The sequence below is a fragment of the Myotis myotis genome, unplaced genomic scaffold (assembly GCF_014108235.1).
Source record: "Myotis myotis isolate mMyoMyo1 unplaced genomic scaffold, mMyoMyo1.p scaffold_m19_p_11, whole genome shotgun sequence".
Lineage (NCBI taxonomy): Eukaryota > Metazoa > Chordata > Mammalia > Chiroptera > Vespertilionidae > Myotis > Myotis myotis.
In genome coordinates this window covers 21,993,222-22,020,215 of record NW_023416315.1, presented here as the reverse complement: position 1 = coordinate 22,020,215, position 26,994 = coordinate 21,993,222, and the positions used below count along the sequence as shown (strand labels likewise).

The 26,994-nt window shown below is 41.4% G+C and overlaps 1 protein-coding gene across 7 annotated transcripts in view; it reads right to left on the bottom strand.

The window, feature by feature from the left end:
• Positions 1-899: 899 nt before the first annotated feature.
• SKAP2 (src kinase associated phosphoprotein 2) overlaps positions 900-26,994 on the bottom strand; it is a 151,181-nt gene continuing 125,086 nt past the window's right edge. The window contains exons 10-14 of one of the 7 annotated variants that reach the window (XM_036327815.1): positions 22,135-22,212; positions 16,631-16,743; positions 9,132-9,230; positions 3,645-3,746; positions 3,150-3,291 (exon numbers count right to left, since the gene is read on the bottom strand). In XM_036327815.1, the coding sequence (XP_036183708.1) occupies positions 3,654-3,746; positions 9,132-9,230; positions 16,631-16,743; positions 22,135-22,212 (383 nt within the window). In that variant the 3' untranslated portion in view covers positions 3,150-3,291; positions 3,645-3,653. Of the gene's footprint in view, positions 3,292-3,643; positions 3,747-9,131; positions 9,231-16,630; positions 16,744-17,071; positions 17,235-22,134; positions 22,213-26,994 lie in introns of those variants that run through there. The other 6 variants (XM_036327818.1, XR_004970844.1, XM_036327816.1 and 3 more) reach the window with 6 other exon arrangements.

Sequence of the window (26,994 nt, the reverse complement as noted above, 5' to 3'; positions counted from 1 at the left end):
ATTCTTGAATCTATGGGAATCAAGAAAAGTAAAAGGCTCTCTATAGTTTGTGTCTGTATCTCCACTCAATAACTGAGATACAAACAATCGATTCACCCGAAGTTTAGAAGTACTTTACTCAGTTTTCAAACCCTCACAATGCTTCACTCAGTCTCGCTGATGAAGTTCAAGCTTTTAAACAACACATATGTTAGGGCCAGTCTTCTTATAGTGGCTGAATGGCTAACTTATAACTGGGTTCTCGGTTCTGTTTTTTAATCATGACCCTGCAAGGGACCAGACTCTCTGAAGTGGGTGGGAATCGATTAGACTGGAGAAAATAGAGAAAACATAGAAAGAGACCTGTGAGAGTCTTGAATGGAAGCATTTCAGAAACAACTGAATGGGATCTCTACTCTTTATGGAAGGCTACCCTCAACATGTTTACACACCAGTAGCAACCCCTCCTCACATGTACCTATATTTCACCTACAGATGGGTGAAAAGTGATTACCTATGATCCTATAATACTTTACGTAATTACCTATAATTAAATTAGTGCAAGGTAAAAATAATTGACTTAAAATAATATAAAGTATTGATAACAATTACTAGGCTAAATAGCATTCTTTTTTTCATAAAAGGAAGTGTCATAGGCAACCAAGCGGCAAAAAGAGAATGGAGTGAGATGTGGTTAAGGGGATGTCCTTATAGCAATGAACGTCATTTGTATTATCCTTACTTCTTTGAATAAATTCTGATGACAGCCCTATTTCATTTCTTCATTCACTTTGGAGGCCAGATGGCATTAGAATCATTTACTTCACCTTGTTGTGCTTAATTACTACAATCAACACACTATTTTCCAAATTAATCATAACAAAGTAATTTCATTAGTAACACAGCAGGCTGTTGAATTATTAGCATCATAACAGTTTGCAAACAATTAAACTTTATTTGAACCTTAAAAATTTGCAGAGTGGAACATTATTGTAAGATCTAATGGCAATAGAGTACAAATTCAGTACAGTGCAAATAATCAAGCAAAATGCTATATAAAATATGACTTACAATCACCTTTGGAAAAAAAATAGCTCTCTAACTGTTCATAGAAAAACAAATAAAAGCTAAGCAAACATAATGAGAACACAGCAATTAGCACATTTTCTGACAAGCCATGTTGTTTAGATTCACATTAATTATATTATTATGATTTGAAGAGTGTGTGATATATTGTCAAGGGTGTAAGGAAAACTTTCTCCCTGGTAGTATACAGAAGATTTCACCAAATGAATACAAAGTTGTCATGAACCGAAAGCAATGATTACTTTTCCTGTCACTCCGATTTGAAATCTTGGTTTTCTTTCCGATCTCCCACCTGGATTCCAGTTAAAAAAGAACAAAGGCCAGAAGAGCTCAGGCAGAGGCCACACTAGATTTCTGTCTCGCCACGTTCAAAGGGAGGCTGTCTGGCTTGGAATCGCTGGTCATCCGTTGGCGAAGGACTCCCTCTCCTGGATTAACTGTAAAAGGAGGCAGCGAGGTTCTACATGCTCTGCATTCTGCGGGGCTTTGGGCCCAAGTGGGGGAGGGCTGCTCAGTGGCTGGGTGTGCAATGAAAAGCTGCTGCCACCTACTGGCCCAGGGCTACAATCTTCACTGAAGCCAGAAGCAGGAAACCTGTGTCCACGCCACCAGCAAGTCCACGTTTTGTGGAAACCCACCACTGCCTTTGCTTTTCAACCTCTCGGGCTTCGAAAACCAGCCCAGTAGCCTCATCTCCGCTTGTCTTCCTTTTCCCAAGATGATTTCACTCTGCCCCAATGCTCTCTATTAGGACCATATTAACAAGTGCACAAATTCATATCTGAAAGCTTGAGCTCAACAATGTCTAATTTATATAATAATATAGAGTTTACTCGCAATCCCTAAAATTAATATTCTTTAACATCTGAGATGACATGATTGTGGTGTTAAGGTGATAATGGTAGATATACACTCTGAAATAGTGCCTGTAAACAGTTTTATGTAAATAATGGAGGTTTTTAAATATCATCAGCTTACTTGCATGGTCAGAACCTTTATCTTCATAAAGCAAAGATCCGAAAAGTTCAACAAAGGTACGTGTTAATCAGTGATTCAATATGAGGAGATTATAGCTACTCCAAATAATCATTCGTTCAGCAGTACCTTGCGATATAAGAGCAGACCAGTACCTTGTAGGCACTTAAAATACCTTTGGTTTCAAATATACATGAACAGGTGTGACAGAATTCTGCAAGTCTTGCTCAGGTAGCGGGCGTGGGACTCCACTGTCAGGCTGCTGCTGGTGCGTGTGCTGCTGTGGTTCCCACACTGCTCCTTCCTCTGCCCTGAGCAATGCACAGCGGTGGGTTCCCTGCCCCAGCCACGATCAGGCAGGAGAAGAGGGCTGGGTCCGCTCCTCACCTCGGAGCACACAGAGATTCCTTATGCCCTCACGGTGGTGGAGAATGGGCGGTGGGCCGTATGAATTTTTTATTTTATTAAATTTAAACAAAGTGATGGTAGAAGATGCTGGCCAGCCCATCAATTGACCAGGGTATCTGCTATTGATACAGGACTTCACACGAACCACTGTTCCAGTCGGGCGCGTGTTGTAGAAGGTGGCAGCACACTACCATTTGCGATTCGATCCTGTTTCCTTTCTTGTGGTGAGATTTAACATAAAGTAAACTTGCCAACTGTAAAATTCTTTCGGGAAAACATGTTACTATTGTGTGGAAAATAAATACTGGCATAAATAATCTATAAAGCTTTAATAATGCTTTATTCTTTAAGGCTTTACTAAAGCATCTACCAAAAACTTCTACAGTATCTTCAGTTTAAATTTCTATGGAAATTATATGTTATAGTCTACAAAAATAACTGACGGCCAATATTGAGAGAAGTTGTAACTCATACCAGAAGTAGCAGTGACTACATGGAACGTATAAAATAGTGCTGAATTCTTCACACCAATCAAATGAGTAAGTAAAAACTATAATCATTTTTTTGCAAAATAGCAACAGGTCTAAGTGTACAGCTTGTATCTAATTTGCATTAATATCCTTCATTTAGTTTCACATCAGAGGGATGCTATGAATGCAGAAAGTAATGAAGACGCAGGATGCTCAACAAAACAAAGAAAGGTTATGAGCTGCTGCTCATGCCTCCCCGGGGGGTCTGATTCCACAGCCTTTGCGGAGTAGCAGGAGACCGACCCCTCCTCGGCTGTGGGCAGAGGGGAAAGTTCATCATCATTTTTTTCTTCGACCAAAACGTTGATCTTTCCTGTTTAGGAAAAAATTACATTTTTTTAGCCGAGGAAAAATGAATGTTTACTCAGCCTTCTTTCTGTCAACTGGGCTTCTTAAAATACCCATAAAAAGTGGTATTTTACTAAAGAGGGGGAGGTTGGGATTATCACAGGGGCTTTCTCTTAATAATCTATTTCCAAAGTAAATTCTACAAAATTATTTTAAAAATTGAACCAGACTCCTTTTTAAAAAGAAGAAGATGATTTGGAAGCATAATCTCCATGTTATCAGAAAACTACGAAGACTCAGAAAAAGGCAAAGACTCATAATGCAGAGACCAAGAGAACATATGAGCTATTACAGAATATTGGATTAAAATGTACTTACCCAGGACTCTCAGATATCATACATCTCCATTATGTAGGCTTTCGGCACCAAGCCAATGGCTCCCTTCATTTCTCCTACCCACCAGCCATATCTATTGTATTCCTAATTGAAAACAATATGCAATATTAACCTTTAGGCTGGTGGAAGTACAATGTCCTTTGTGTGCAACTTCTGAGAAATGTTATTTCTTTTTATAAAGTTACAAGAGCTTGAGCTGCAAATTGAAACATTTTCATCTTTTTTTGTTCCTGGACACTTTAAAAATGCGGCTAGGCAAAGATTTAAATTAAAGTATAAGACAAAGCCTGTTTATTACTGGGTGTAGAACACAGAAACAGTCACTTATAAGAACCTAACAAGTGAATCAACCTCCCTCCCTGTTATCCTCCCTCCCTCCCTCCTTTTCCTACCTCCTTCCCTCTTTCCCTCTCTCTTCTCTGCTAGGGGCTGCAGGGTCACAGCCTGGATCCGTTGGATACTACCTCTGCCTTCAAGAAGCTTACCATCTAGCAAGGATAAAATTTATTTTTCACAATAAACTACTTAATTCCTACTTAAACTCTTATGACCAAAACTGATTTAGAATATAGAGGTATGCCTCTTCTTAAGAAAACCTTGTATAAGCACATAGACATTTTAAACAGACAAATTAGAGAAAATAAGGAAACACTAATAACATTTCCCCCCCAATTCTTTATAAAACCATTCACAAAAGGGCTCCTTTAAGAAAGCTGCCCTAAGGCATCTGTTGTCTTTTATTGATCATAAACTACAATAGATAAAGGATGGGGAGAAGGAATTTAAAGATGGTGTTAGATTCTCCCTTACAGTAGAAGATTAATGGGAAATAAAAGTATCCCAAGTTATAAAGGCGAAATATTACCCCAGCTGTAAAAGACAGTGAGTGAGGGGCCACATCGCCTTTACCTTGTCCTGTGAGATAGGCCTGCACCTCCACTCCTCCCCTTTGCCTCCACGGCAGACACACCACTGCTTTAGGCACCGTGAGCACTCTGTAACCAGTCTCATAGGTCTGCCAGGTTGACTAGTGCACTTTTATATCAAACTTATTTATGCTTCGTGAGAAAAACAAAGTAAAATGAATTACAAGTTTCCAGAATAATATCTTTCCAAAGCAATACTCTACAAAAGCATTGGAGGACCCAAATTTAATTTTTCCTAAAGATAAATTTTTAAAATCAATCCCCAAAGTAATTCAATAGGCTATGATTTTCCAACATCTGAGTCGCAGATAAATGGGTCGCATGTGGGAGGGAATGTTAATCCAGGCACAGACTTAGCATCTGTACTGATTAGGATGCCACTGACCATCAGAAGGAAAGTCACAGTTCTTCAGCACAAATGCAGCAGCTTTAAGTGTGTACTGATACGGAGTCTACCGATAGATTATGGGGCTATGTCTACATGTGCTTTCTGAACTGTGACGTGCCAGGATGAGGTTTACTCAAAGAACAGCGTGGAAGGAGAGGGGACAAAGGCTTCTGATTCTAACGAGAGCACATCTGGCTCATGATTTTAAGTTTAAAAGTTCTCTGATAGTGTGAACTGAGTGGACAAAACTGCCTAAGAAACGGACAGAGTCTGATGCCCAGAACTCAACGGCGATGACTATAATGTATGTAGGCTATATTTATCAGAAGAAAATACCAACTTACTGAAAGCTAAGATTAGCAACCATTATACCCTAATAGGTACCTAATAAAACTGCCCTTTTCAATTTTTAAGGCAATGAGTACAATTAGAGCCCACTGCTTAACAAAACAAACGTATTTAACCTTTCAGAGGCCCAAGTCTTACCTTGTAAAATCTCAAAATAGATGGTTAATAGGGTAAACGTAAGTGTGAGAGCTCTGACCCAACACCGGTCTGTTTTTCCAGCTGATTATTGGAAGGAGTGAAGAAATTAAGGCCCGAAAGGACGGGCACAGAACACAGGCAGTGAGAGGCATATTATGACCCAAACCTGCTTTCAGAGAAGAGCCCACAACCTGGCTCTCAATGCTTAGGTTCCAATTACAAACCAGAAAGTTCATAATATTCTGCTGCGGTTATAACCTGTGCTCTCAGTTAAAGATACAGTATTGTTCCCCAGAAGCTGACTCACACCCAAATTTAAGAAACTGATTTCCAACAAGTCACTTCAACAAAGGACCGATGGCATTCTTCCCACGTGAGAGAATTCTGCCCGACAGTAACGGGCAGGATTCATTCAGTGGGAAACACAGTAGTAAACAGCAGGGAGGAGCTTAGCCAGCTGTAAACAGGTCTCTTAAAAGAAACATTCCAGGGGAAAAAAAAATAAAGTTCTAGACTGAAATCCTCTTAAATGCTTCACTTAATTAATTTAAAATGATTGAAAACCATATGAAATACACACCTCATAAAAGTACTCTAAAATATCACAGGTTTAAATCGGGAAAAGGTATACATAAAAAACCAGAGTGTTTATTACTTTGCATTTGTAAAGGATTCCATATAATACTCCTGTGTGGAATTAAGAGGTAAGATAAAATACAGTGAGGTAAAAATCTAGTAGGCAAATTTATGGGTTTACACCGTGGCCGCAAGAGCACATCGACAAGACTGCAAACACAGAAGCTGTTACTTTTATCATTACCATCCTCGGTATGAGCCTCCTGAGCAACATGAATCCCAATTAAACCATTTGCAGCCGATAAAAGGGGAGGAAGATGCTTCTTGGAGTACAGTATTCTCAACTTCAGCCTGAAGATTCACTATCATACGAGGCTGCCTTTGAAGAAGGAAATCGGCCTTTCTCGGCCTTCCCCCAAACAAATGTGATTCTGAATGACAGATTACTTACAGTGGAAAATAATACAATCCACACAATCTCGTCTTGCAGTCCACATACTGAGTATAGATAGGATTGTTCTAAAAGTCACAGGTGGGTCATTAAAAACCACGGCAACTCTCAAGCCTGATCTTGTTCATAAACAAAAAATAAAAAGACAGAACCATAGCAGGCTGCCATCTGAATCTCTGAAAAGTTAGGAAGCGTCATGTCATCTATGGCTCACGAGAGCTCAGGTACAAGAAGATCTGCCATCTGGTATCCCTCACCCTCCTCGGCTCTTAACGTCAACTGAAATGCTAGCATAGGCCAGTGACTGCACTTCAGCAGGACTGATAAAATAATGAAGAGTCCTTTAATCTACAGGAAACCATTCTAGTCAATTTATAAGAAATATTGCATCCCTTTGTAGGACGTGTAATTATTTTCTATTAATCATGTGCTATAAAGCTACATTATGCGGTTATTCTGTTATCACTGGGAAGGGGCCTGCAGTCAGCTTCTGACAATGTTAGGTAATTACTGACACAAAGCTGCTTTCTCTTCCTGTAGTAATGCCTTCGCAATCCAGAGGTGTAGGGATGCTGATTGTCTGAAAACAGCGCTCAAATGGAATTCAATATCTGCCACATGGATGGCTTCGAGGCGAAATGTGATGTGGCAGTCAAAGCAAAAAAGCCCAACGCCCAGTCATCCGCGGGAATCATCGTAAAGCCGCCCCAAACAGTTGTGATCTAACTCCTGTTTTCAATTTTTCACACCATTACAATCGCTTTCATTACTTTTATTGTGTAGTTAAAATTTTAGGCCTAGATTAATAGGTATTCAGCAATAGATTAAAGTGATTGAGTAATAAGGTAGGAAAAAGGCACTAGTTTTGATAGAGTGAAACGGGGCCCTGAGCCCGCACCATAGTAGACGTATGTCCGTGTTCACTCACTGACTGAATCCCGGTCTGTGCCAGGTGTTACTTTACACTTACAGGAGGCCCAACACTTACTACTTAAACCCTTTGCAGCGCCATGAGTCTCATTTTTCAAGTATGCTAACCCACTTTCGGCTAACCATATGGTAAAGGAATGGTGCCTAACAGAAACCTGAAACACCAATAAGATGCCGTGATGTGCTACTCCTTTCAGAAATTAGTTACCAATCTGTTTAAAAGCGACAGGTGTTCAAAAGGCCATTTCTTCAAACATGTATCTCTCTTCCAACTATTCCCTGTGATATTTTCCATTTCTCAAATTATTCATACACATGGTAATAGTATGAACATTAGATAACGATTTTAAACACGGAGAACCTTTCTTCAGGTCACCTCTTTCAAGAACTTCCACCATCTCCCCACACGCTGGCTGCTGGCAGGGTGGGGGAAGCCACGCGAGGAGGCCGTAGGCAGTGCACCGAGGAGCTAGTGGAAGGTCTTGAGCAGCAGAGTAAGCTGACAAAGGTAGTTCCCGAGATGAGCAGAGAGGCAGAACTGTGGCTGCAACAATCCAGGTGAGGTGAGGTGAGGAGTCCTGAGCAAGGGTGGTGATGGCTGGCATGGAAGGGGTGGGTGAGCCTGGGAGCAGTTATCAGAGCCGTGTGTTGGTTGGTGAAATACACTGAGTACCAAGGCCACCTTCTACTGAGCCTGATTTGATCTTCCTTTGCCTGACAGTACCTATGAATCATCATCAAGTGAAGTCTCCTTTCTTCACCACTTACCATATCAATAGACGCCTGCCGAAAAGGGATCTGATAAAATCCAGCACCTATTTATGGTAAAAACTCTGGGCAAAGTGGGAATAGAGGGACTATACATCGGCATAAGAAAGCCATATGTCACAAACCCAAGGCCAAAATCAGACACAACTGGCGAAAACTAAAAGCGTTATCCTTAAGATCGGGAACCAGACAGGGATGTGCACTTTTACCACTCTTTTCAACATACTACTGGGAGTCCTAGCCACAATAATCAGAGAAGAAGAAGAAATAAAAGGCATCCAAACTAGAAAGAAGTAAAACCATCATTATTTGCAGATGACATGACACTGTATATAGAGAATCCTAAAGATTCCACCAAAAACTACTGGAACTGATAAATGAATTCAGTAAAGTAGCAGAATACAAAATATCCAGAAAACAGTTGCATTTTTAATCACCAATAATGAACTACCAGAAAGGGAAACTAAGAAAACAATCTCATTTGCAACTGCATACAAAACAAACTACCAACTCACCTAGAAATAAATTTAACCAAGGATGTAAAAGACCTGTACTCAGAAAATTATAAGACACTGAAGAAAAAAAATGAAGAAAATACAAATAAGTGGAAGCATATACTGTGTTCATGACTAGGAAGAAATCACTAAAATATCTATACTACTCAAAGCAAGCTATAGATTTAATGCAATTCCTGTCAAGATACAAGGGCATATTTCACAGAACTAGACTAAATATTCCAAAAATTTATATGAAATATCAAAAGAACCTGAATAGCCACAGCAATCTTGAGAAAGAACAAAGTTGGAGGAATCCTGCTACCTGATATCAAACTATACTACAAGGCCATAGTAATCAAAACAGCATGCTACTGACATAAAAACAGACATGCACTATAAATAATACCTTGTCTAAAGAGCTTACATGCCACCAGCAGAAATACATACATCTGTCTCCTGCAGAACTGGGAGCAAATAATGCCAGTTCTTTGAAGAAATGAGTTCAGTTGAACTTACTGTAAGTACCGAGGAGGTCACGACAGAGGCCTGCAATGGGAGAAACCGTGTGGCAGGTGAAAGGGACAACCTACTGGGTGTTCAGCTCCTTCTCACTCCTGTGGTTATTTTCTCGTGCGACCCAGCTCTTACTAACTAGGTATGCGACCTTGGGCAATGCCCAGTCCTTTCAGGATGATCTTTTGTTCTGTATACCTCACCCCTTGAGACACCACAATAATCCAGTTACATATTTGATGTAAATCAACAAGTCCAATTATTATACATTTGGACCTCATGGAGTGAACTCTGTTGTTATATTTACTACAGAATTTTTGTGTTGAGGGCATTACCTGCCACTGTTTTACTTATTATATAAAGAGGTTGAGGTCAGATAACCAGTGAACATTCTAGAAATTCATGATAATTTTTTCTAAGTAGCCAGTACTGGGAAAAACCCAGATCTGTCCTTTATGATTAAGAGAAGTTTTTAGTTCCCCGTCTCTCCCTTTTTTAGTTTGGTTTCCAAGAAGCTCAGGGCGGAGTTGGAAGCTCAAGTGCACAAACTCCATTGTGTCTTAAGGTCTCCACGGGGGTCGTCCTTTTTTCTTTATCCTTCCCTCCCCCCACCCCCCCATTATCTTGAGCCTCCAGATTTCCTCACCTCTACAGTGAAGGGCTAGCACTAAGGTTCTGCTAATTCTCTGATTCTAATTCTTTTTAATAAGTTCAGTATTATTTCCCATTTTAACTGCATTTTCATAACATATTAAACATCTATCTGCCATATGTTAGGTATTGGAGATACAAAAACTTAGGACACACTGTCTACTTCAAGTTCAGAGCTGAGAGAGAGAGAGAGAGAGAGAGAGAGAGAGAGAGAGAGAGAGAGAGAGAGAGAGAGAGAGAGACCCCCAGTCATGGCCCACGTAGGTATGAAGCAGACAGAGAAAGGCTTTAGGGCCAGATCTGCGCTGATTCCAGGAGAAACTGCTTGCTAGCCGGTGTCCTCAGGCAATTTGCATAGTGACCCTACTGAGCATCGGCTTCCTCATCTGCCCAATTGCACCACATACTTCACTGGGTTAGCTTAGGAACCAGACAAGCGAAAGCATATTGCGTGCCTAGAGTAGCATATTGTAGGTATGCAACAGATACTTTTTCTTTTTAAAATTTGTATTGTTGACAGTATTACAGATGCTGTAATATTTTTAAGTAGCCACTTCCCTCCTTTGCCCCCCTCCACCCAACCCCTGCCCCACCCCTTCATCACATCACACTACTGTCTGCGTCCATGGAAGATGCATATATGCATATAAGTTCTTTGGTTAATCTCTTCCCATCCCCCCACCTCCTCCCTTCCATGTATCCATGTCTCTGGCCCTATTTTGATCCATTTCTTCCCTCTCCCTCCCTATTAATTGCTGTAGCAAAAACCAGGGCAACAAAAAATAGAGTATTTTCTAGAGCAATCTAAGGCAGTCCGATTGTCATGGGAGCTCTCTGTCCTGCTCGGCCGAAGGGAATCTGACCTTTAAAGGAATGAGCAGGGAGACATCTCAAAGGAGAAATAATGTGCCACCTATACGTGGAGGGGGTTCCTAATTTTTTTTGGGGGGGGGGGAGGCGGTGGAGGGCATAAGTGATTATGGATTTTTTAATTTAGGATTTTTAAAAATGATCAGCAGAGTGGTTTTTTTTAGGCGTTTTTCTTGTTTTGCTTGTGGCAAACGCTTGCTCTTTCCTTACAGAATTCAATCACATACTGGTAGGCCCTGTGACCAGCAGCTCCCCGGCCTCTCTGACACCACCTCTGGTTTCTCCTCCACCTCTCAGCCACTGCAGGGGCTCAGCCTGCCAGCTGCCTTCCTGCACACCGTCCCCCTTCACCTGTCAGCACGGTCCTGGACCAGGCCCTCCACTGTACGCAAGAGAAAAGAGGGAAGCACTCGCGCATGCTGTTTGCTAGGGGATGAGAGGGGTCCCAGGAGGGAACCAGGCCATCTGACTGGCGTGGTGCTGTCTCCACAGACTGCCCATCTCTCCTCGGCAGAGGTGGGTGTGAGCCAGCAGGTCTGCATGGCCCATGCCTCACTGGGCCCCAGAGGGCAACCTCCCTATTGGCAGCACAGGAACTAGATGCCACCACACCCCAACAATGGCAGCTACAAGTACCATGACACTCTGTTCTCCCTCTCCTTCCGAAAGGCTGCAAGGGAGCAGCCTGCGGCCAGCGCTGTGTCCTACATGGAGGTGTCCTGGTTACCCCTCAGTGGGCGGCTATGCTATTTGTGGCCAGTGGGTCAGATGGTCACAGAGGAAAAACGAAGCTGAAAAGTAACCCGGTGTCGCCCTCTGCCAGGAGAGCTCAGTAAGACTCTCCTTTTATTTTACTTTCCCGGTAGGTTTGGAGCCAAGACAAGCTCTAAGTGACTGAATCTTGACATTTTCACAATGAGAAGCAAACGATCCCAATTCGCCAGTCCTTGGAAAAAGTCACAAACAAATGGGAAAAGCATCAATGCTTGGAATTCCGACCAAGGCACACTAAAAAATAACAATGACAACAAAAATTTTAGAAGCTCTTTTACTGTACATTAGTGAACAGTGTCAACCCTCCATTTCCTGTCTCTGACTTCATAAAACATTTTTCAAAAAGCTGCAAAGCTCAAGTCACATGCCCTCGACTAGATAAAATATTCCAGGACTCCTGACTCTCGTGCTTTCCTGCTAATGCCAGACGAAGTTCATGCCTCCTTCCTGCTGAAGCGTAGCTCTCCTGTCATTAGGTCTCTAAAGCTAATTTATTGCTTTAAAAGTAAGAATAGGAATGTGGTTAGCAATTTACCGATGAGCACAGATTGAAAGATAAACTAAGGGAGGATGTAAAATCCAGAACAGCAAGTAGAATAGCATACCAGAGAGGTATGCAGGGCCACGAACATGCCTATAGCTATCTACCCTGGATCCTGCTATTAAAATCATAAAATTTCACAAACACAGTTCTAGGGAAATGCTATGAAGGATGAGAAGATGTCCATGTTGAAGGTGGTAATACAATCGAAGTGCAAAACTGGTAAGAGAATTTAGCATGATTTTAAACAACCCAATTCCTTAAAAAAATTAAAAGATTTTCTACTCAAAAATGATTTTTCCCCCCTATCAGATGAATCTGAAACCAGGCCTTGTTTCAGAGTTCATTCACTAACAAGGCAGTTGTCATTAAAATGACAAATCCCAGTTTTATTCACCCCAGAAAAAGTGCTCTATTTGGGGGTAGGGGGGATTTCTAAATCTCCACTGAACTATTGAAATATATAAAGTATTTATTTTAACACATAAAAAACCCCAGCAGCAACCCTTATGAAAAGAACTGTACGCGAAACGCTATGACCGGCTCGCTTTTTTAGGCAAGCAGTATTTAGATTTATTATTAGCGAGGTTCAAAGGTTAAAGCTAAGAAAATGCGGGACTCTTGGAAGGAGGAGCTAGCGCAGCCAGGGATCATGTGACAGCTGCTGTTGGAAAATGTTAAAAAGGCAAAGGGGGAGAACGGGGTATCTGCCTACTCTTCTTCCTTTACTGCAGCATTTGATTTTCACCAAAAATTTAAAAAGGAAGGCTAAGATGTGTACAACTCTCAGAAGAGGCCCCAAAGAAATAAATCAGCCCCAGGCTGACGGAGCACAGCTGACACCCATCACGGCTTCCTTGCAAAGACAGAAGAAGGCTGCACTTAAAAATGAAACCACATCTCTGTAGTGAATTTCAATGAAGACAGCCTAATCGCAAACCAGTTAGGACTTTTTCTGTCACTACACTTACAAAATTAAAACACTCTTTATTATAATGTGTGCCATTTTGTTTCATGATTCATTTAAATGTTTATTTATATGGAAAGAATACATTTTTCTTAAACTATCTTGTGTTGCCTTTTTTTACAAAAGTATTTTCAGAACTCACAACCTTCCAGAAGGCAAGGCAAACAGAGATAATTAAATGTTGCAAATTATACATCAGTTAATTATTAAAAGCAAGTTATGTATCTTTAAAATCTTTTAAAGGGTGTTATTAGAAAAATTGTGGCTTTAATTTCTTTATAAAGTATACATTTTCTATGTCTCCATAAATATTGTGTTAGACTCCTTAAAATGTATTTTTCCTTATGTGTACAATTTTTACATTTAATTCAGAATGATGAAAAAATTTCATGATTAATGCTAATATTTTATTGACATGAGATACGAAAGTAATAGCCCATGGCTGGATTTAAAGTTGGATTTATGACATCATTTTGATTGTGCACATTAGCTGCAATTACCTGCACCACTCATTCTGAGCCACTAGATGGTGTAACAAATAGATTAAAAACAGCAACATTGCATTCCATCATCAGGACATCTAAATATAACTCTGAGAAAAACTAAACAAGTTTCTAGGCATATAACAATGCTAGTGATTTCTATACTAATTCTAATTTTAAAAAATCTATCAATATACATGTGATCAGCTCTACTTTGATCTAGAAACAAACCCCTTTGAGCAATTTTTCACCCTCTCCTACTAAGGGCCTTGAGTTCTGAATTTACAGTAATGCCAAGAATTTAAATTGCTGTCATCATTCATATATTAAGTGAACTTATGATATTCACTTATGGTCTATGTTTGCCAAGTTTTGATAAAAACTGGAAGGCCAAGCCAAATAAAAATTTAGTCTCCAGAGATTCCAATCTGAACTTGCCCAAAGCAAAGTGGAAGAGTCATTCTTCACAAACATATACTCACCCTTAAAGCAACCAGACAACCAACTTCCCGAACACCCATCAAGGGCCCAGAATTAGTCCAAATTCCTTAGAGGGAGAGCTAAGTGTCCTTTATGCTCACCCTCACTGAGATACCTCTGGTAGATTCCACTAGGTGCACAGCTGGGTAAATATGGACAGCCACTCAGCCGATGGTGGTGATGTGTGTAATAGCCCCTATGCCGGACCACCACTAACCTGGGCTCTACGATCAGGCTTCACAGACAAAATTACAATCTCCACAAAACAGTTTTGGGAGTACTGGAATTACCTCCCCGGGAATGCTAGAAGTGTAGCACACATATATGATTATCTTTTTAATTTCATATCAACAGGAAATGGTTTTGAAGGCAATGGGAGGGCTGAGACCTGCCCATGGAGATGCTGCCTGCTTCACAGCCCCTCCTGGAGGCTGGTACTCCCAGGCTTTCAGCAACAAAGACAACCTGGTTCAGGGAGACGACTTTAAGAACAGACCCACCTGGGCTTCATGAGTTTCACATTTTACCATCTATAATAATAAAAGTGTAATATGCTAATTAGACCAGACATCCTTCCGGACGAAGCCGGCGCTGCAAGGGAAGCCTGGGTCCCAGGCGCCTGCTGGTGGCCAGAGGGAAGCCCGGGTCCCGGGTGCCAGAGGGAAGCTGGTGCCGGCAGCCGGGGGAAGGAAGGCCTACTCTTGCATGAATTTCGTGCATTGGGCCTCTAGTAGGAATATAATGGGCATCTGCCATTTGCTCCTCTAATATGAGAGTCCAAGTGAAAGCTAGTCAACCTTTTAATTTTATACACAATTGCAGCTAAATTAGGTGAAAGAAGCTGTGAGCTAAGTAAATTTGAGGAATGATGCCAAGGAAGTTTGTCAAGAACTGAAACTAGCCTGGCCGGTGTGGCTCAGTGGTTGAGTGGCAACCTATGAACCAGGAGGTCACGGTTCGATTCCCAGTCAGGGCACATGACCAGGTTGTGGGCTCGATCGCCAGTGTGGGGCATGCAGGAGGCAGCCGATCAATGATTCTCTCTCATCATTGCTGTTTCTATCTCTCTCTCCCTCTCCTTTCCTCTCTGAAATCAATAAAAATATACATTTTTTAAAAGAACTGAAACTAATCAGTTTGGTTCCTATATTAAGTACTTAACTCAAAAAACTGTTGTCTTAACTCAGGCAATCAAGTGCTTAATAATAGGCTGAAGGCGAGAGTTGTGATATGGCCATCCAGAGCTTCCCAGAACTGAAAGTATCTTTCAAAAATATATATTTAAAAATCTCACACTAATGAGCAGAGGACTGAGAAATAAAATATAACTCTTAGCTTTGGGCACCTCAACCAGCAATTATCACGGTTGGCTATATGTATTTACTCACCAAATATTTCCCCAATAATCTACAAGTGGTCATATCGTATTTCTTTTGCATTCCTGGTGCTTAGAATGGGACCTGGCCCATTATAGGTACTTTATGATGGTTTCAAATTAAACACAAGGATGAAAAGAAGGGGGAGAGAGAGGGAGGGAGGAGGAAAAAAGAGAGAGGGATGGAAGAAGGAAGGAAGATATAAGCACAAGATGAAAACAGCAGAGAGCCCTGATCTGGAAGTCAAGATGCTTTGTGAAGTACAGGCTCTGGCACTCTCTTGACCCAAGTCCCTTACCTGTAAAAACCACAAACAGATAGATGACCCCTAAGATCCCTCGCTCAATCGTTCTGACTCTCTGCTATGGTTTTATGCACCAGCCAACAAATGTTAAAATTCTCTTCTGTATCTAACAATCATAGCATCTTTCTGAAAAGTCCAAAAGATTTCTCTAATCAAGAAACCACATTAAACTCCTAGACTTATGTATTATACAACATTTTCATACTTATAGTTTCCATGTGTCATTTGTTTCTAAAATCGCCTCATAAAGGAGACTGAAGGGGGTATTTTTTAACCCCCACGAAACAGTAGGGAAAGTTAAAATATGAAGATTAAGGGGGTTCACTCACGTCATCAGAAGTGTAATCACAAAAAGAAACTTTTAGATTGAAGGACAGAAAGATTTTGAATAATCCAGTATCTTAAAGAGGCACAGACATGATTTTTCATATGCAAAGATGAGTTCATGCAACGTACTTTGCTATTATGTTTACAAATACAATTATGTTAAACTTAAAAAGGAATTACCTAAACCCGTCTGAGTAGAAAAGCATTGCTCTTAAATTGTCGGAACACCCCACGTATTTACATAAAGATGAAAAGCTTATTCTATAAACACGGTGTTTCCAGTAGTGAATGGCAGGCAAAATCAGAATAAGCACACAGAAGAATAAAGAGGAAGAGGAAAGAGAGACATAATAAATAACCTAATACCTTACAATGTTAACTTGCACATAAGTATATTGTTTCTGGAGAAGGCAGTGTGGATGGGAGCCAAAGGCTCAAGTGATAGGTAAACACACTGCTAAGTTGAATCCTGTTATCTGATTGTGTTTAAATTTTGATTATATTTCACTTGACAAAATAATTAATTATTGTGAACTCCCGATTGTTAACAAGGACCTAGAAGAATTCCGATTGGCACTTTCCCCAGGGTTGCGATCCAAAGGCGTAACAACCTAGTTGTGTAGTCACCCTTTACAGCTGCCATTCTCGGGTGTCTGCTTACCTTGCTCAGAATGTAAATCACATCCCCACGTTTAAATGACAACTCGTCCGAAAGAGCCCCTGTGCAGTCCCACAAACCCTGGTAAAAGTTAGCATAATCGGTGCTTTTGTCTCCTGGGAAGAAGAGAGAGAAAACATGAGTTAGGGCTTTCGTGCAGTGGGCCCTCATTCAAAAATGAACCAAGAGAAAGGAAGGGGCCACCCCAAACCATCTCAATATTCTAAAAAATTCACTCCTGACTCAGAGAAAGCTTTTATTCCCTCCATACAAGAATCCTACTTCTACTGTCATCTAACTAAGGATCATTTTCCAAAAGACCTGATGTTGAATGTCTGTTTTTTCTCTTTCTCTCCTTTTGTTGTTCCCCTAAAACCTGTAATTGCACTGTTTTCTCGTCAAACCAGCACCTAAAAGTTACTCCCACTTGTTTTACAGACGAACCTCAGCCCCTGGCAACATGCTTTGAAGATGAGAGCAACAGCCACGAGCCGCGAGAGACACACTGTGTGCGAAGTAACCGCCTTTCCGGAGTCGGGGCACTTCAGACAACCGATGATAACAGGTGCGAATCTAACCCGAGCTAGGGGACGCTTTTTTAAAAATCCTAAAACCGAAAGCTCGTTTCAGAAAAAGGATAAAGTGGAAATAATACGAAGGGTAACTCCAGCTCTTCTCTTTGGGGACTTGGGGACCCAAAGCCTCTCAAAGTTATTTTACAAATATTTTAGCAACTTAGACATTGTCAGTGCTGAAGCTGCATTTCTCAAGACGCCTGTCAGCCCTAGTTTAGGACATTAGGCTCTGAATAAACATGCAACATACACTGGCGTTATCAGCTCATCCTTCTAACAGCATAAGCACAATGGATGTGATGTGCTCAAGCTGCCATACAGACCATTAACTGATTGATTATTTAGCGCTCTCCGCTCTGTAATACCACAATAAACCGGGTAATAAATGCTTTGTCACTTATACAATGTGGCGCTCCTGAAACACAGCACAGAGTGAAGTACACTGGGTGCTTTTGTTACACAGAGAACCGCTTCCTGTTTTTAATTTCATGATAATTGAGTTTTGATGAGTTAACGCAAAAAGAATGCAAGCAAAGAGAATGCAAGTGATATCACTAAGATGTCCGTGTATTCACTAACCAGGCAGAACATATACGGGCTGCCAGCTTCCATCACTGAGTGTCATCTTTGAATTCTGAGGGGATAACTGTGGAGACACATGCTGGATCGGGGTTGTCATCCTAGTTTTGTTAGATGGCTCTCAACCAGCAGGCGCGCTGGCAATTCCAACACAACTAGGCACATTAGCATGTCATTAGGGCGTTCGTCTTATGACACATGGTTGGTGATATGTACAAAGTGCTATGTTCATTCGAAATTTTTAAAATTCTCTTTAATAGTGGAAATATTTTTTAAAGCCAAGGAGAAGATTTGAACAACAGGGGTCTGAATATTAGGAAGTAAGATGCTACTTTTCAATTAAACTTTTAAGGAAATAAACAAGGACTAGAATACACAACCTAGTAAAACCCTCCTATGCATTTTTCTCTCTCGTTTTCTAAGAATTAAAACAAAGAGAGGGAGGGGAGGAGGGGATGGGCGGGGGGAGGCAGCGAGGGGGGGGGGGAGGGCGGCAGAGAGAGACGAACCTTGTCGACCTCTCCGCTCTAGCATGTGAGCACCCATCACGGCTACCAGCAGGGATGGGCACAAGCCTGGGAATCCAACCAAGAACTGACAATGCAGTGTCCGCCTTCATTACATTCCCCCCTAAAGCGTATCGGAAGTAAATTCCATAAATGGACACTAGAGGTCACTCTGGCTGGACAGATCACTCCAAACATTGTCAATTTTTTTTTTTTTAGAAAAAAATTACTTAATAATAAAGTGACTGATTTCCTTTAAAAACCACTTATTTAGACAAATAGAGATTTAGAAGCTGAAACATCCTAGTCAGATTAAATCAACTGCTAAATGGGTCAAATGTTGCGCCCCATGCAGTCCGTCAGTGTCAGTTTAAAAGTCCAGGAATTAGAGCAGAGAGAGGATGACATCATTTCACATGCATGGCCCTCCCCCACCGTCACTGGCCAGGAGGCAAGAGGATCTAAATAGTTGAGGCTCCTGTGTGTTACCCATGCTGCTCAGCCTTAGGCTTGATCCAAAAAGGCTGAAGAAACGAAACTTGGGCTAAAAACTAGAGTAGAAGTGGTGGCTTGGCCGGGGCATCCCAGCAGCTTCCCCAGCTGTCTAGCCCGCTGCCTGCTCTTCCCTTTTTCAGACTCTCTCACAACAGTTTCTCATTCGATAGATTTTCTAAAGGTGGGGGGAAGGAAGGAAGGAAGAAGAAAAGTATATGATCATTTCTAATGCATAATAATCCTTATCACTTTGGGGTCTCTCTTCCTCTCGATGCGCTTGGTGAAACTCCCATTAACACTAATGGGAGTTGCAGGAGCACAGGAGGGGCACGGAGCCCCCCACCGCGTGCAAGATGCATCTCTCCCTAGATGTGCATCAAGAGCATTTCATTAACTCTCACTGCCGTGGAGGCGGCGGCGGCGCTAGCGGCGGGAGGTGCCGGGAAAAGATGCGTTTTCCTCCGCGCTCTCCGTAACCTTGATGATGATGTTACCCAAAGACCAGCCTCATTTCTGGGTCCCATATGTGAGCTCCGTTGAGGAATAATAAGCTGTTTGTGTCACGTGCTGCCGGGGCCTACACTTTACCATTCTCTCTATGTCAGCCGGACGAGCTATACAGCAGCATCGCCGCTGGGGAGACACCAGGCAGCGGGTGCTGCTTCGCCTGGGTCTCCTCCGGAAAGTAACGCGCAGATCCTCGGTATCAATTCTGGACATAAAATTAGGGCTGGTCTTGCTCCTTGCTGCTCTGGTTTACTTTTTAAAATTTTCATTGTGGCTAAACAGACACCAAGAAATTGTGCCTGGACGTGGCCTCAGAAGCACCGTGGGCTCACGGAAGTAACCCTGCTCACCTACACTCGGAAAACGCATCCAGGGAAAGTATGTTTTTTAAAAAACAACAGGACACGGGGTGAAGCATCATGTCATAAACCACAGATAGGCATACATTCAGAATACAATCTGTTTAGCTGTCTTTACCGCACGGATTGGTTTTTCTATTCCATCCACATCATGATCTATGTTTTCAAAATTACAAAAAAAAAAAAAAATCATCTCATTATTTATGCTTCTTGTCCTGAGAGGCATGAATGGTTAAAAAAGAAAGAAAAAAACAATCTAAATTAGCCAGCCTGTGACAGATTTAAACAATATACTTGCTCCTGCTTTTTCAAAAATACAAAAACAGGTCATTGGGTATTAAGAGCAAAATTATTATGAAACTTACAAACTAAACGTTGGAGATACTTTTGCGAAAAATGAAAAGGTTTTAAACGTGATGACAATGGATGAAATATGCAATAATAAAATAATGTAGAATCTCTCCTTTAGTGGTATAAGTTAAAAAAACAACTTTAGAAAGGTAAGCATATTGTTCAAAAAAATGGAATCTTTAGGATATGTATAACATAAGCAAGATACAGAAGCATGAACATGAAAGAACTCGTAAGGAATCTGTGATTAATTTTGTTTTCACTTACGTATTTTACATTAGTCTGATTTTTTAGTAAAATCAGTCAATGTGAGAAATATGTAACATTCTTGAGCAAGGTTAGAAGTTCACATCATGCGGTGTGCAACAAGACAGTAATGCCCTGTCAGCTCGCTGCCCTGCATGGCAAACAAACTTCTAGGGTTACCTCCTAGCCAGCCTCGGAGAGCAAAGGTCGCCGCGACGCGAAAGCATGGAAACTGTTGCTTGAAAAGAATTTCATGTCACCAGAGATAAGAATTATTGCAGTGCTAATTTATGGCGATTGCACGAGGAACTGGACCTACTGAATGCATTCCTCAGAGGAAAGCCTGATTTTTTCCCCCTTCCCTCAGAGGCAAACATTTGGGAGATAGTTACTACCCAAGGCTTTTGAAAAACACAAGTGCTTTAAGCCAAAATACGTATCTTTGTGGAAAGAACAGCTATATGTGTCTTCATTCTACACCTGCATTGAAATCTTTAAAAAGGAAGCGACATGCTTTCGGCGGAGGCCTTGTGACACATAATAAAACATATCCCCTTAAATGACTATTGAGCGGGGTCCTCAAGGCTGCACCCCGCCTGTGTTTTATGGCTGCGCTTCACGGGGCCTGAGTGCTAACAGCTCCTGACTCCGGCCTCACTTCCTTTCTGACAAAAGCAAACCCCAACCTTCCGCAGCAACCTGCTCCTGCCTTCCTGCCGGGGCCGGAAACCAGGCCGCGTTTCCTTTCCACATGTCGCCGTCGGAAGGACTCTGGAGAGCGACTTCCTGAACACACACTCCTTGTCCACCCTGCCTGTGACAGCTTGAAAGAGTGATGTATGGACGGATCGGAGAGGAGAAGGTGACCCCAACTACAGCTCTCACCGGACATGGGACGACAGGGCAGGCCTCGCCCCGCTGACATGTGGCTATGAAGAGGCTGAAGTCCTGATAAGATGCTGTCCTTCTCTTCTGTCGTGTAAAATAATTGCTGGCTTATCAAAACTCACCTCATGCTTGCGCCACAGACAGGGTTTATCTCCCGCTGTTTGGAAATAACAAACAGCAAGAGCAGCTGCCCGTATCACGTGGTTCTCTGCACAGCACGTGTGGTTATTTTTCCAGCCTCGGCCATAATTAGTGCTCGGGGCGCCGTGGCAAGTGGACATGGATAAGGGGGCCCTCCTCCCCAGACCTGTCGGCCACCGGTGTCCTTTTGGGGTTTTTAAGCTGCTGTCACTGGACCCTGGCATTTCTTACCCAGTTCGTTCGCTTTCCGTGTTAATCATATGCAATGAAGATATGCATGGCCAACATTTAAACAGGCTGCAGATCAATTAGCGGTCTTAAGTTTATCTGATTTTTATCAAAGAAGACAGAGCTGCGGGTCGATTGTCAGAGCCTGTGTCAAGTTGACCTTTTCAGAGATGTCTACATTGCCAGTCCCCTGGGCAACTTGTTGTCCCCTGTTAGTCTCTGAATGGCAGAAGTCTGTTCTGCTCAGGCACAAAGTATACACAGATGTCTATATTACATTCTTATAGGTTTGACAGCAACTGCATGTTGTATCTATAAGCTGTCCTTTAGCAGTGACACTTCCTCAATGATGATAAGCTAATTTATGCAACTAAATCTCCTTTGTGCAGAAATGAAAGCTAATTGAGTCATTACAGAGTAATTCAGGAAGGAATACCTTGTATAAATTGGCTTACTTTATAAATCCTTCTCAAGTGGTTTTCACGCATCCTAAATGGGGCTAAGCAGCTTCTCAGCCATAAGATATCCAGACCGAAGGAGCACAGCTTGGGGAGCTGTGTGAACGCCTTCGGAGCGGCGAGAAAGTGAACACAACCCAGACAAGCGTCCTCGGGAGGCTCCGCGGCCAGTACCTGTGCTGTGATGACCGCTGTCCTGACTCATCTTCCTCTGCTCCTCCACTTTCCCGGGCGCAGCGTCCTCTTCCTCGTCTGTAAATAAACAACATAAACGGCTCACTGAAGGGTTTTCTCGGGATAACAGTACAGGATGCACCCCATCTGAAGAGCAAAATTAAAAGTTTATAACACAAAGATTCCTTTTCAGAGAAGGAAATCATTCCACATTCACATTCCTTTTTCAATAATCTAAAGCTGAACCAATAAACCTCCAAATAGCAACCTTACCGGTTGGCTTAATAGAATATGAGATATGTACCAGTGCTTCATTGTTTTAAATACTTATAGAAACTCATCTGGGATGATCTCAGATCCAGAAAAGCCCTGACATCCAGTAAAATGATACCCAGTACTACACAGACCACATTAAACTGGGGCAGGAGAAGCACAGATAAAACCATGGTCCCTAAAACATCATTGTAGCAGAGAGAAATGTGTGATGTAAAAACCATTTACTGAGTATCACAGACTTCATAGGTCTTCTCACTGGATCTCAGAGAACAACACTAGAAGGATCCTTACCCGTCAAGGCCCCCAATTATACCAGGAACCTGCTTTGTGTCATACACTACAGCACATGAAAGATTTCATAGATAAATACTTCTTCAATCCTCATTTTTCAGGTGACTAAACTGAGACTGGAAAAGGTAAAGCAATTTCTAATTTTTGTTATTCAAACTTAGGATTATGATCATAAAGTCCATGTTCCTTATCATGCACATATCAAGGGCCTTACCTATTCCCACACTCTCCCACCACATGTTCTCCAGTTATAGGAAGGAATATGGTAAGATGAAACAAGAACAGTTTTTAACAGAGTCAACAGACTATTTAGTGCCTTTACATCAAAGAAGTGTTTATTACATTACCACTTTCCTCACCTAAGGATTTATATACAGCTTAGAAATATTTAAGGCAGGGCATATGAATGAAATGGCATGCAAAAGAAAAAGTGGGTTCAAAAAGAATCATAACTTCACAGAAAAAAAATCCAAAACTTTAAAGAAAAATATGCAAAATATAGAAATATAACTATTATGACTATTAAATAATTCAACCAATAACTCTTCCTTGAGTATTAACCACATGCAAGAGACAGATTCTGCCAGGGAGGCAAGGACGTAGGGAGCATCTGCCTTGAGGAAGCTGACAACCTAGAGCAGTGGTTCTCAACCTTCTGGCCCTTTAAATATAGTTCCTCATGCTGTGACCCAACCATAAAATTATTTTCATTGCTACTTCATAACTGTAATGTTGCTACTGTTATGAATCATAATGTAAATATCTGATATGCAGGATGGTCTTAGGCAACCCCTGTGAAAGGGTCGTTCGACTGCCAAAGGGGTCACAACCCACAGATTGAGAACCGCTGACCTAGAGGGTCAGAAGACAGAACCTAAAGGGAAATGGGATGGGGCATACAACCTGACATGTGAGGCCCAGGCATGAAGGAGGGCAGAGAAGAAAGCGCCTCATGGGGCAATACCATGAAGGCTCTGAGCGAAGGAGAGAATCTGAATGAGAGACAGGAAGGAGAAAATTTCCAGACAGAAAGACATAAACAAAAGAACAAGACACCATCATATTCATTTTAGCCGAAGAACATGGCACTCAGAGGGAGAGGGTCGATGGGAGACAACGCGGGGAGTTTGGGCCAATCGCTGAAGGGCCGTGAACATTCTGCTGTGGACTTCAGACTTGTCCTTGGTGGGCGATATGAGCCCCAGAAGATTTTTGAGCAAAGAAAGGACAGGACTGAAGTTATGCTTCAGGAATGGTCATCTGATCCCACTGTGTTAGGTTCTGGAGGAGGGGTGGGAGGGGAGAGATGCTCCGAGTCTGGCTGAGGGGAAGGAAGTGCTGAACTGGAGGGGCAGAGGAAATGGAGAGGAGATGGTCGTGAGGGGTAAAGGAACTGGGATTGATAAGCTTTGAGCCTGACTGGAGGTGGAGGGCTAACGGGGCAAAGAGAGCAACCGAGGATGGCTGAGGCTCTGAGCTGAGTGAACTGAGAAATGCAACATCATTACTAAAAGGAGAATAGCTGAGCTAAGCTATTTTGCTGAGGAAACACAAGGAGTTGTGTTTCTGACATGAGAGATTGAATATGCCGGTGGGGTGACCCAGAGGAAATGGCCAGGGGCGACTGGAGAGGTGGGTAGAAGGGTCAGGATGGCACATGTAAATGTAGAAGATGCATGCAAATTTTAAAGTGGTGATTAATAAAAATCAACATTTAAATCAAGGTTGGGAACTGCTGTGCTTATAAGACAACTACAACTGTTTTGAATTTTTGTAACTCAGTTCAAACAAAATAATAAAAGCTCCAACATAAGGAACAGCTGGAAATATTTGGTACCTTATACATAGTAAGTTGAACTTAACATTGGCAATTTAATATTGTTCAGTCAAGTAATACTCTATACTAATAAAAGGATAATATGCAAATTGGTCACGACACCCTCATGGTCATGATCAGATATGCTAATTAGTCATGACCAGTATGCAAATTGCCTATCACTCCAACACACAAGATGGCCGCCCCATGTGGCCACAAGATGACCTACAGGGGAGGGCAGTTGTGGGCGATCAGGCCAGCAGGGGAGGGCAGTTGGGGGCAAATGGGCTGGCAGGGGAGGGCAGTTGGGGGAGATCAGGCCGGTAGGGGAACAGTTAGGCATCGATCAGGCTGGCAGGGGAGTGGTTAAGGGGTGATCACGCTGGCAGGCAGAAGTGGTTAGGGGCATTCAGGCAGGCAGGCAGGCAGGCAGGCAGGTGAGCGGTTGGGAGCCAGCAGTCCCAGATTGGAGAGGGTGCAGGCTGGGTTGAGGGACAACCCCCCCCCCCCCAGTGCATGAATTTCGTGCACTGAGCCTCTAGTTAATACATAAAAGACCTAAAAAAAGTTTCTCCAACAACAGTTCTCACTTTTGCCAAACCTCAAGGACTAGTTACCACACTGGACCTTAGGGTGTTAGGAATGTTTTCATCAAATTTTAAGGATATTAGGGACAGTTAGAGTCATTTAGCCTAACCTACTCATTTTACAGGTAGTGAATATTTTTGAAGGTGAAAGAAAACTTTCCTTACTTTTCACACTTGCTCTTCCCCCAGCACTCCCTCTCTTCCAATTTGGTCACAAATGCAATAACTAAGAAGTAAATTCAAAAATAGTTAAGGGCACTTGTCTTCAATCAAAAGCCATAACCCCCTCAATATTGGAAGCAGCATTCTTGGCTCTTAACGAGAGACTATGGGATTTAGACTCACCACCCAAAGTCAGTGTTGAGAGATCACAGAAAGTAATTATAATAATTAAATGAAAACCTGGCTCTTAACAAAGTTAACAAGTTGGAATTTATTACTATGAATGTATTATTATTTTAGTAAAATTTAAGTGCCTATCATATACACAGTGTATTTTTAAATTACCAGAATAATATTAAAAATATTTACTTAAATATCAATATTTACTATAAATATGTAAATTGAAATCAATGTGAGATGCTTAGTAAGCAGTATTTTAGAGGATCAGATGCTCATTAAAAACACTTCACTTTGAACCTAGGACTGATATGTTTAGGTCAAAGCCTTCTGTGTTTCATACAGTAATTTTTTTCTTCACAATGTTTAAACAACTCATTTCATCTTGATCTAACAATAAAACAGCTTCCATGTAAACGACAACAAAATCAAATCTGTTGTGTGTGTGTGTGTGTGTGTGTGTGTGTGTGTGTGTGTTTTAATCTTAGGGATAAAAAATCTCAGATTGAATCTTGAATAGAATATGATACAAGGGAGATGTCCAATAAATACTGAGTGAACAGATGGATTCAAAAATCATGAAAATAAATTCTACTATATGCATTTACTAACAGAACACCACTCAAAAATACATATAAGGACAAGTGACTAAAATTCTAGATAACAATCACCTTCACAACATATTAGAAATAGAAACACATGTTTTATTTAGGTTTATTATTCAACATATTTTGTTTTGGTGTTGAGGCATGATGTCATTATACAATACTAATTAATACCTCAAATAGTCAACATTTGTGGGTTAATATATTCCATTCAACACTTTAATAACAGTAAACAAAAACAGCTCAGCTATGCAGTAAAATCCATCAAACCACACAGATGGTTATAAGGTTTTCATTATGTGGTTTCCATAGCAATCATATTGCAAATCTGGAAGCTTCTTGCAAATAAGCAGCTTGTATTTACATGCCTCTCAGCTGCAGCACAAACTCTTCAACATGTGAAGTTATTATTCCAGTCACACATTGTTAGAGGGATCAGCAGGAGATTTTATCAGAGAAGATGAAAATAATAAAGTGAAATTGCAGAATATAATTCAAATATAGTTCTGCGTTTACTAAACTAATCAATGAGGATCAGAAATGTTCTGCAGTCACCGAAAGGTTTTAACATTAAACCCTGTCAAAAATATGGAACCTCCAGGAGCAAGCAGACCCAACAGCATCCAAAGCTTGAACTCCACTCTCACTCGTCTTTCTAACACACACTGAGCCTTCTTTCTGAGTGGAGTGAAGAGAGGAAGAATAGCAGAGAAATGAGTTTTCCCAAATCTTTTTAGGATGATGACCATTTGAGGAAATGCTTACTATGGGAAAAGTCAAGACCTTTTTTTTTTTTTTTCTCCTGCTAGATTAATCAATTGAATTTACAAATTGGTCCAGTTCCATAACGGATGGATTATTACCCTAATAAGGATCACAAATCTGTCTAGCTATGCAGGTTTTACAAAATGGCTGTTTCTGGTTTACTAATATTCTTTTTGTAAGG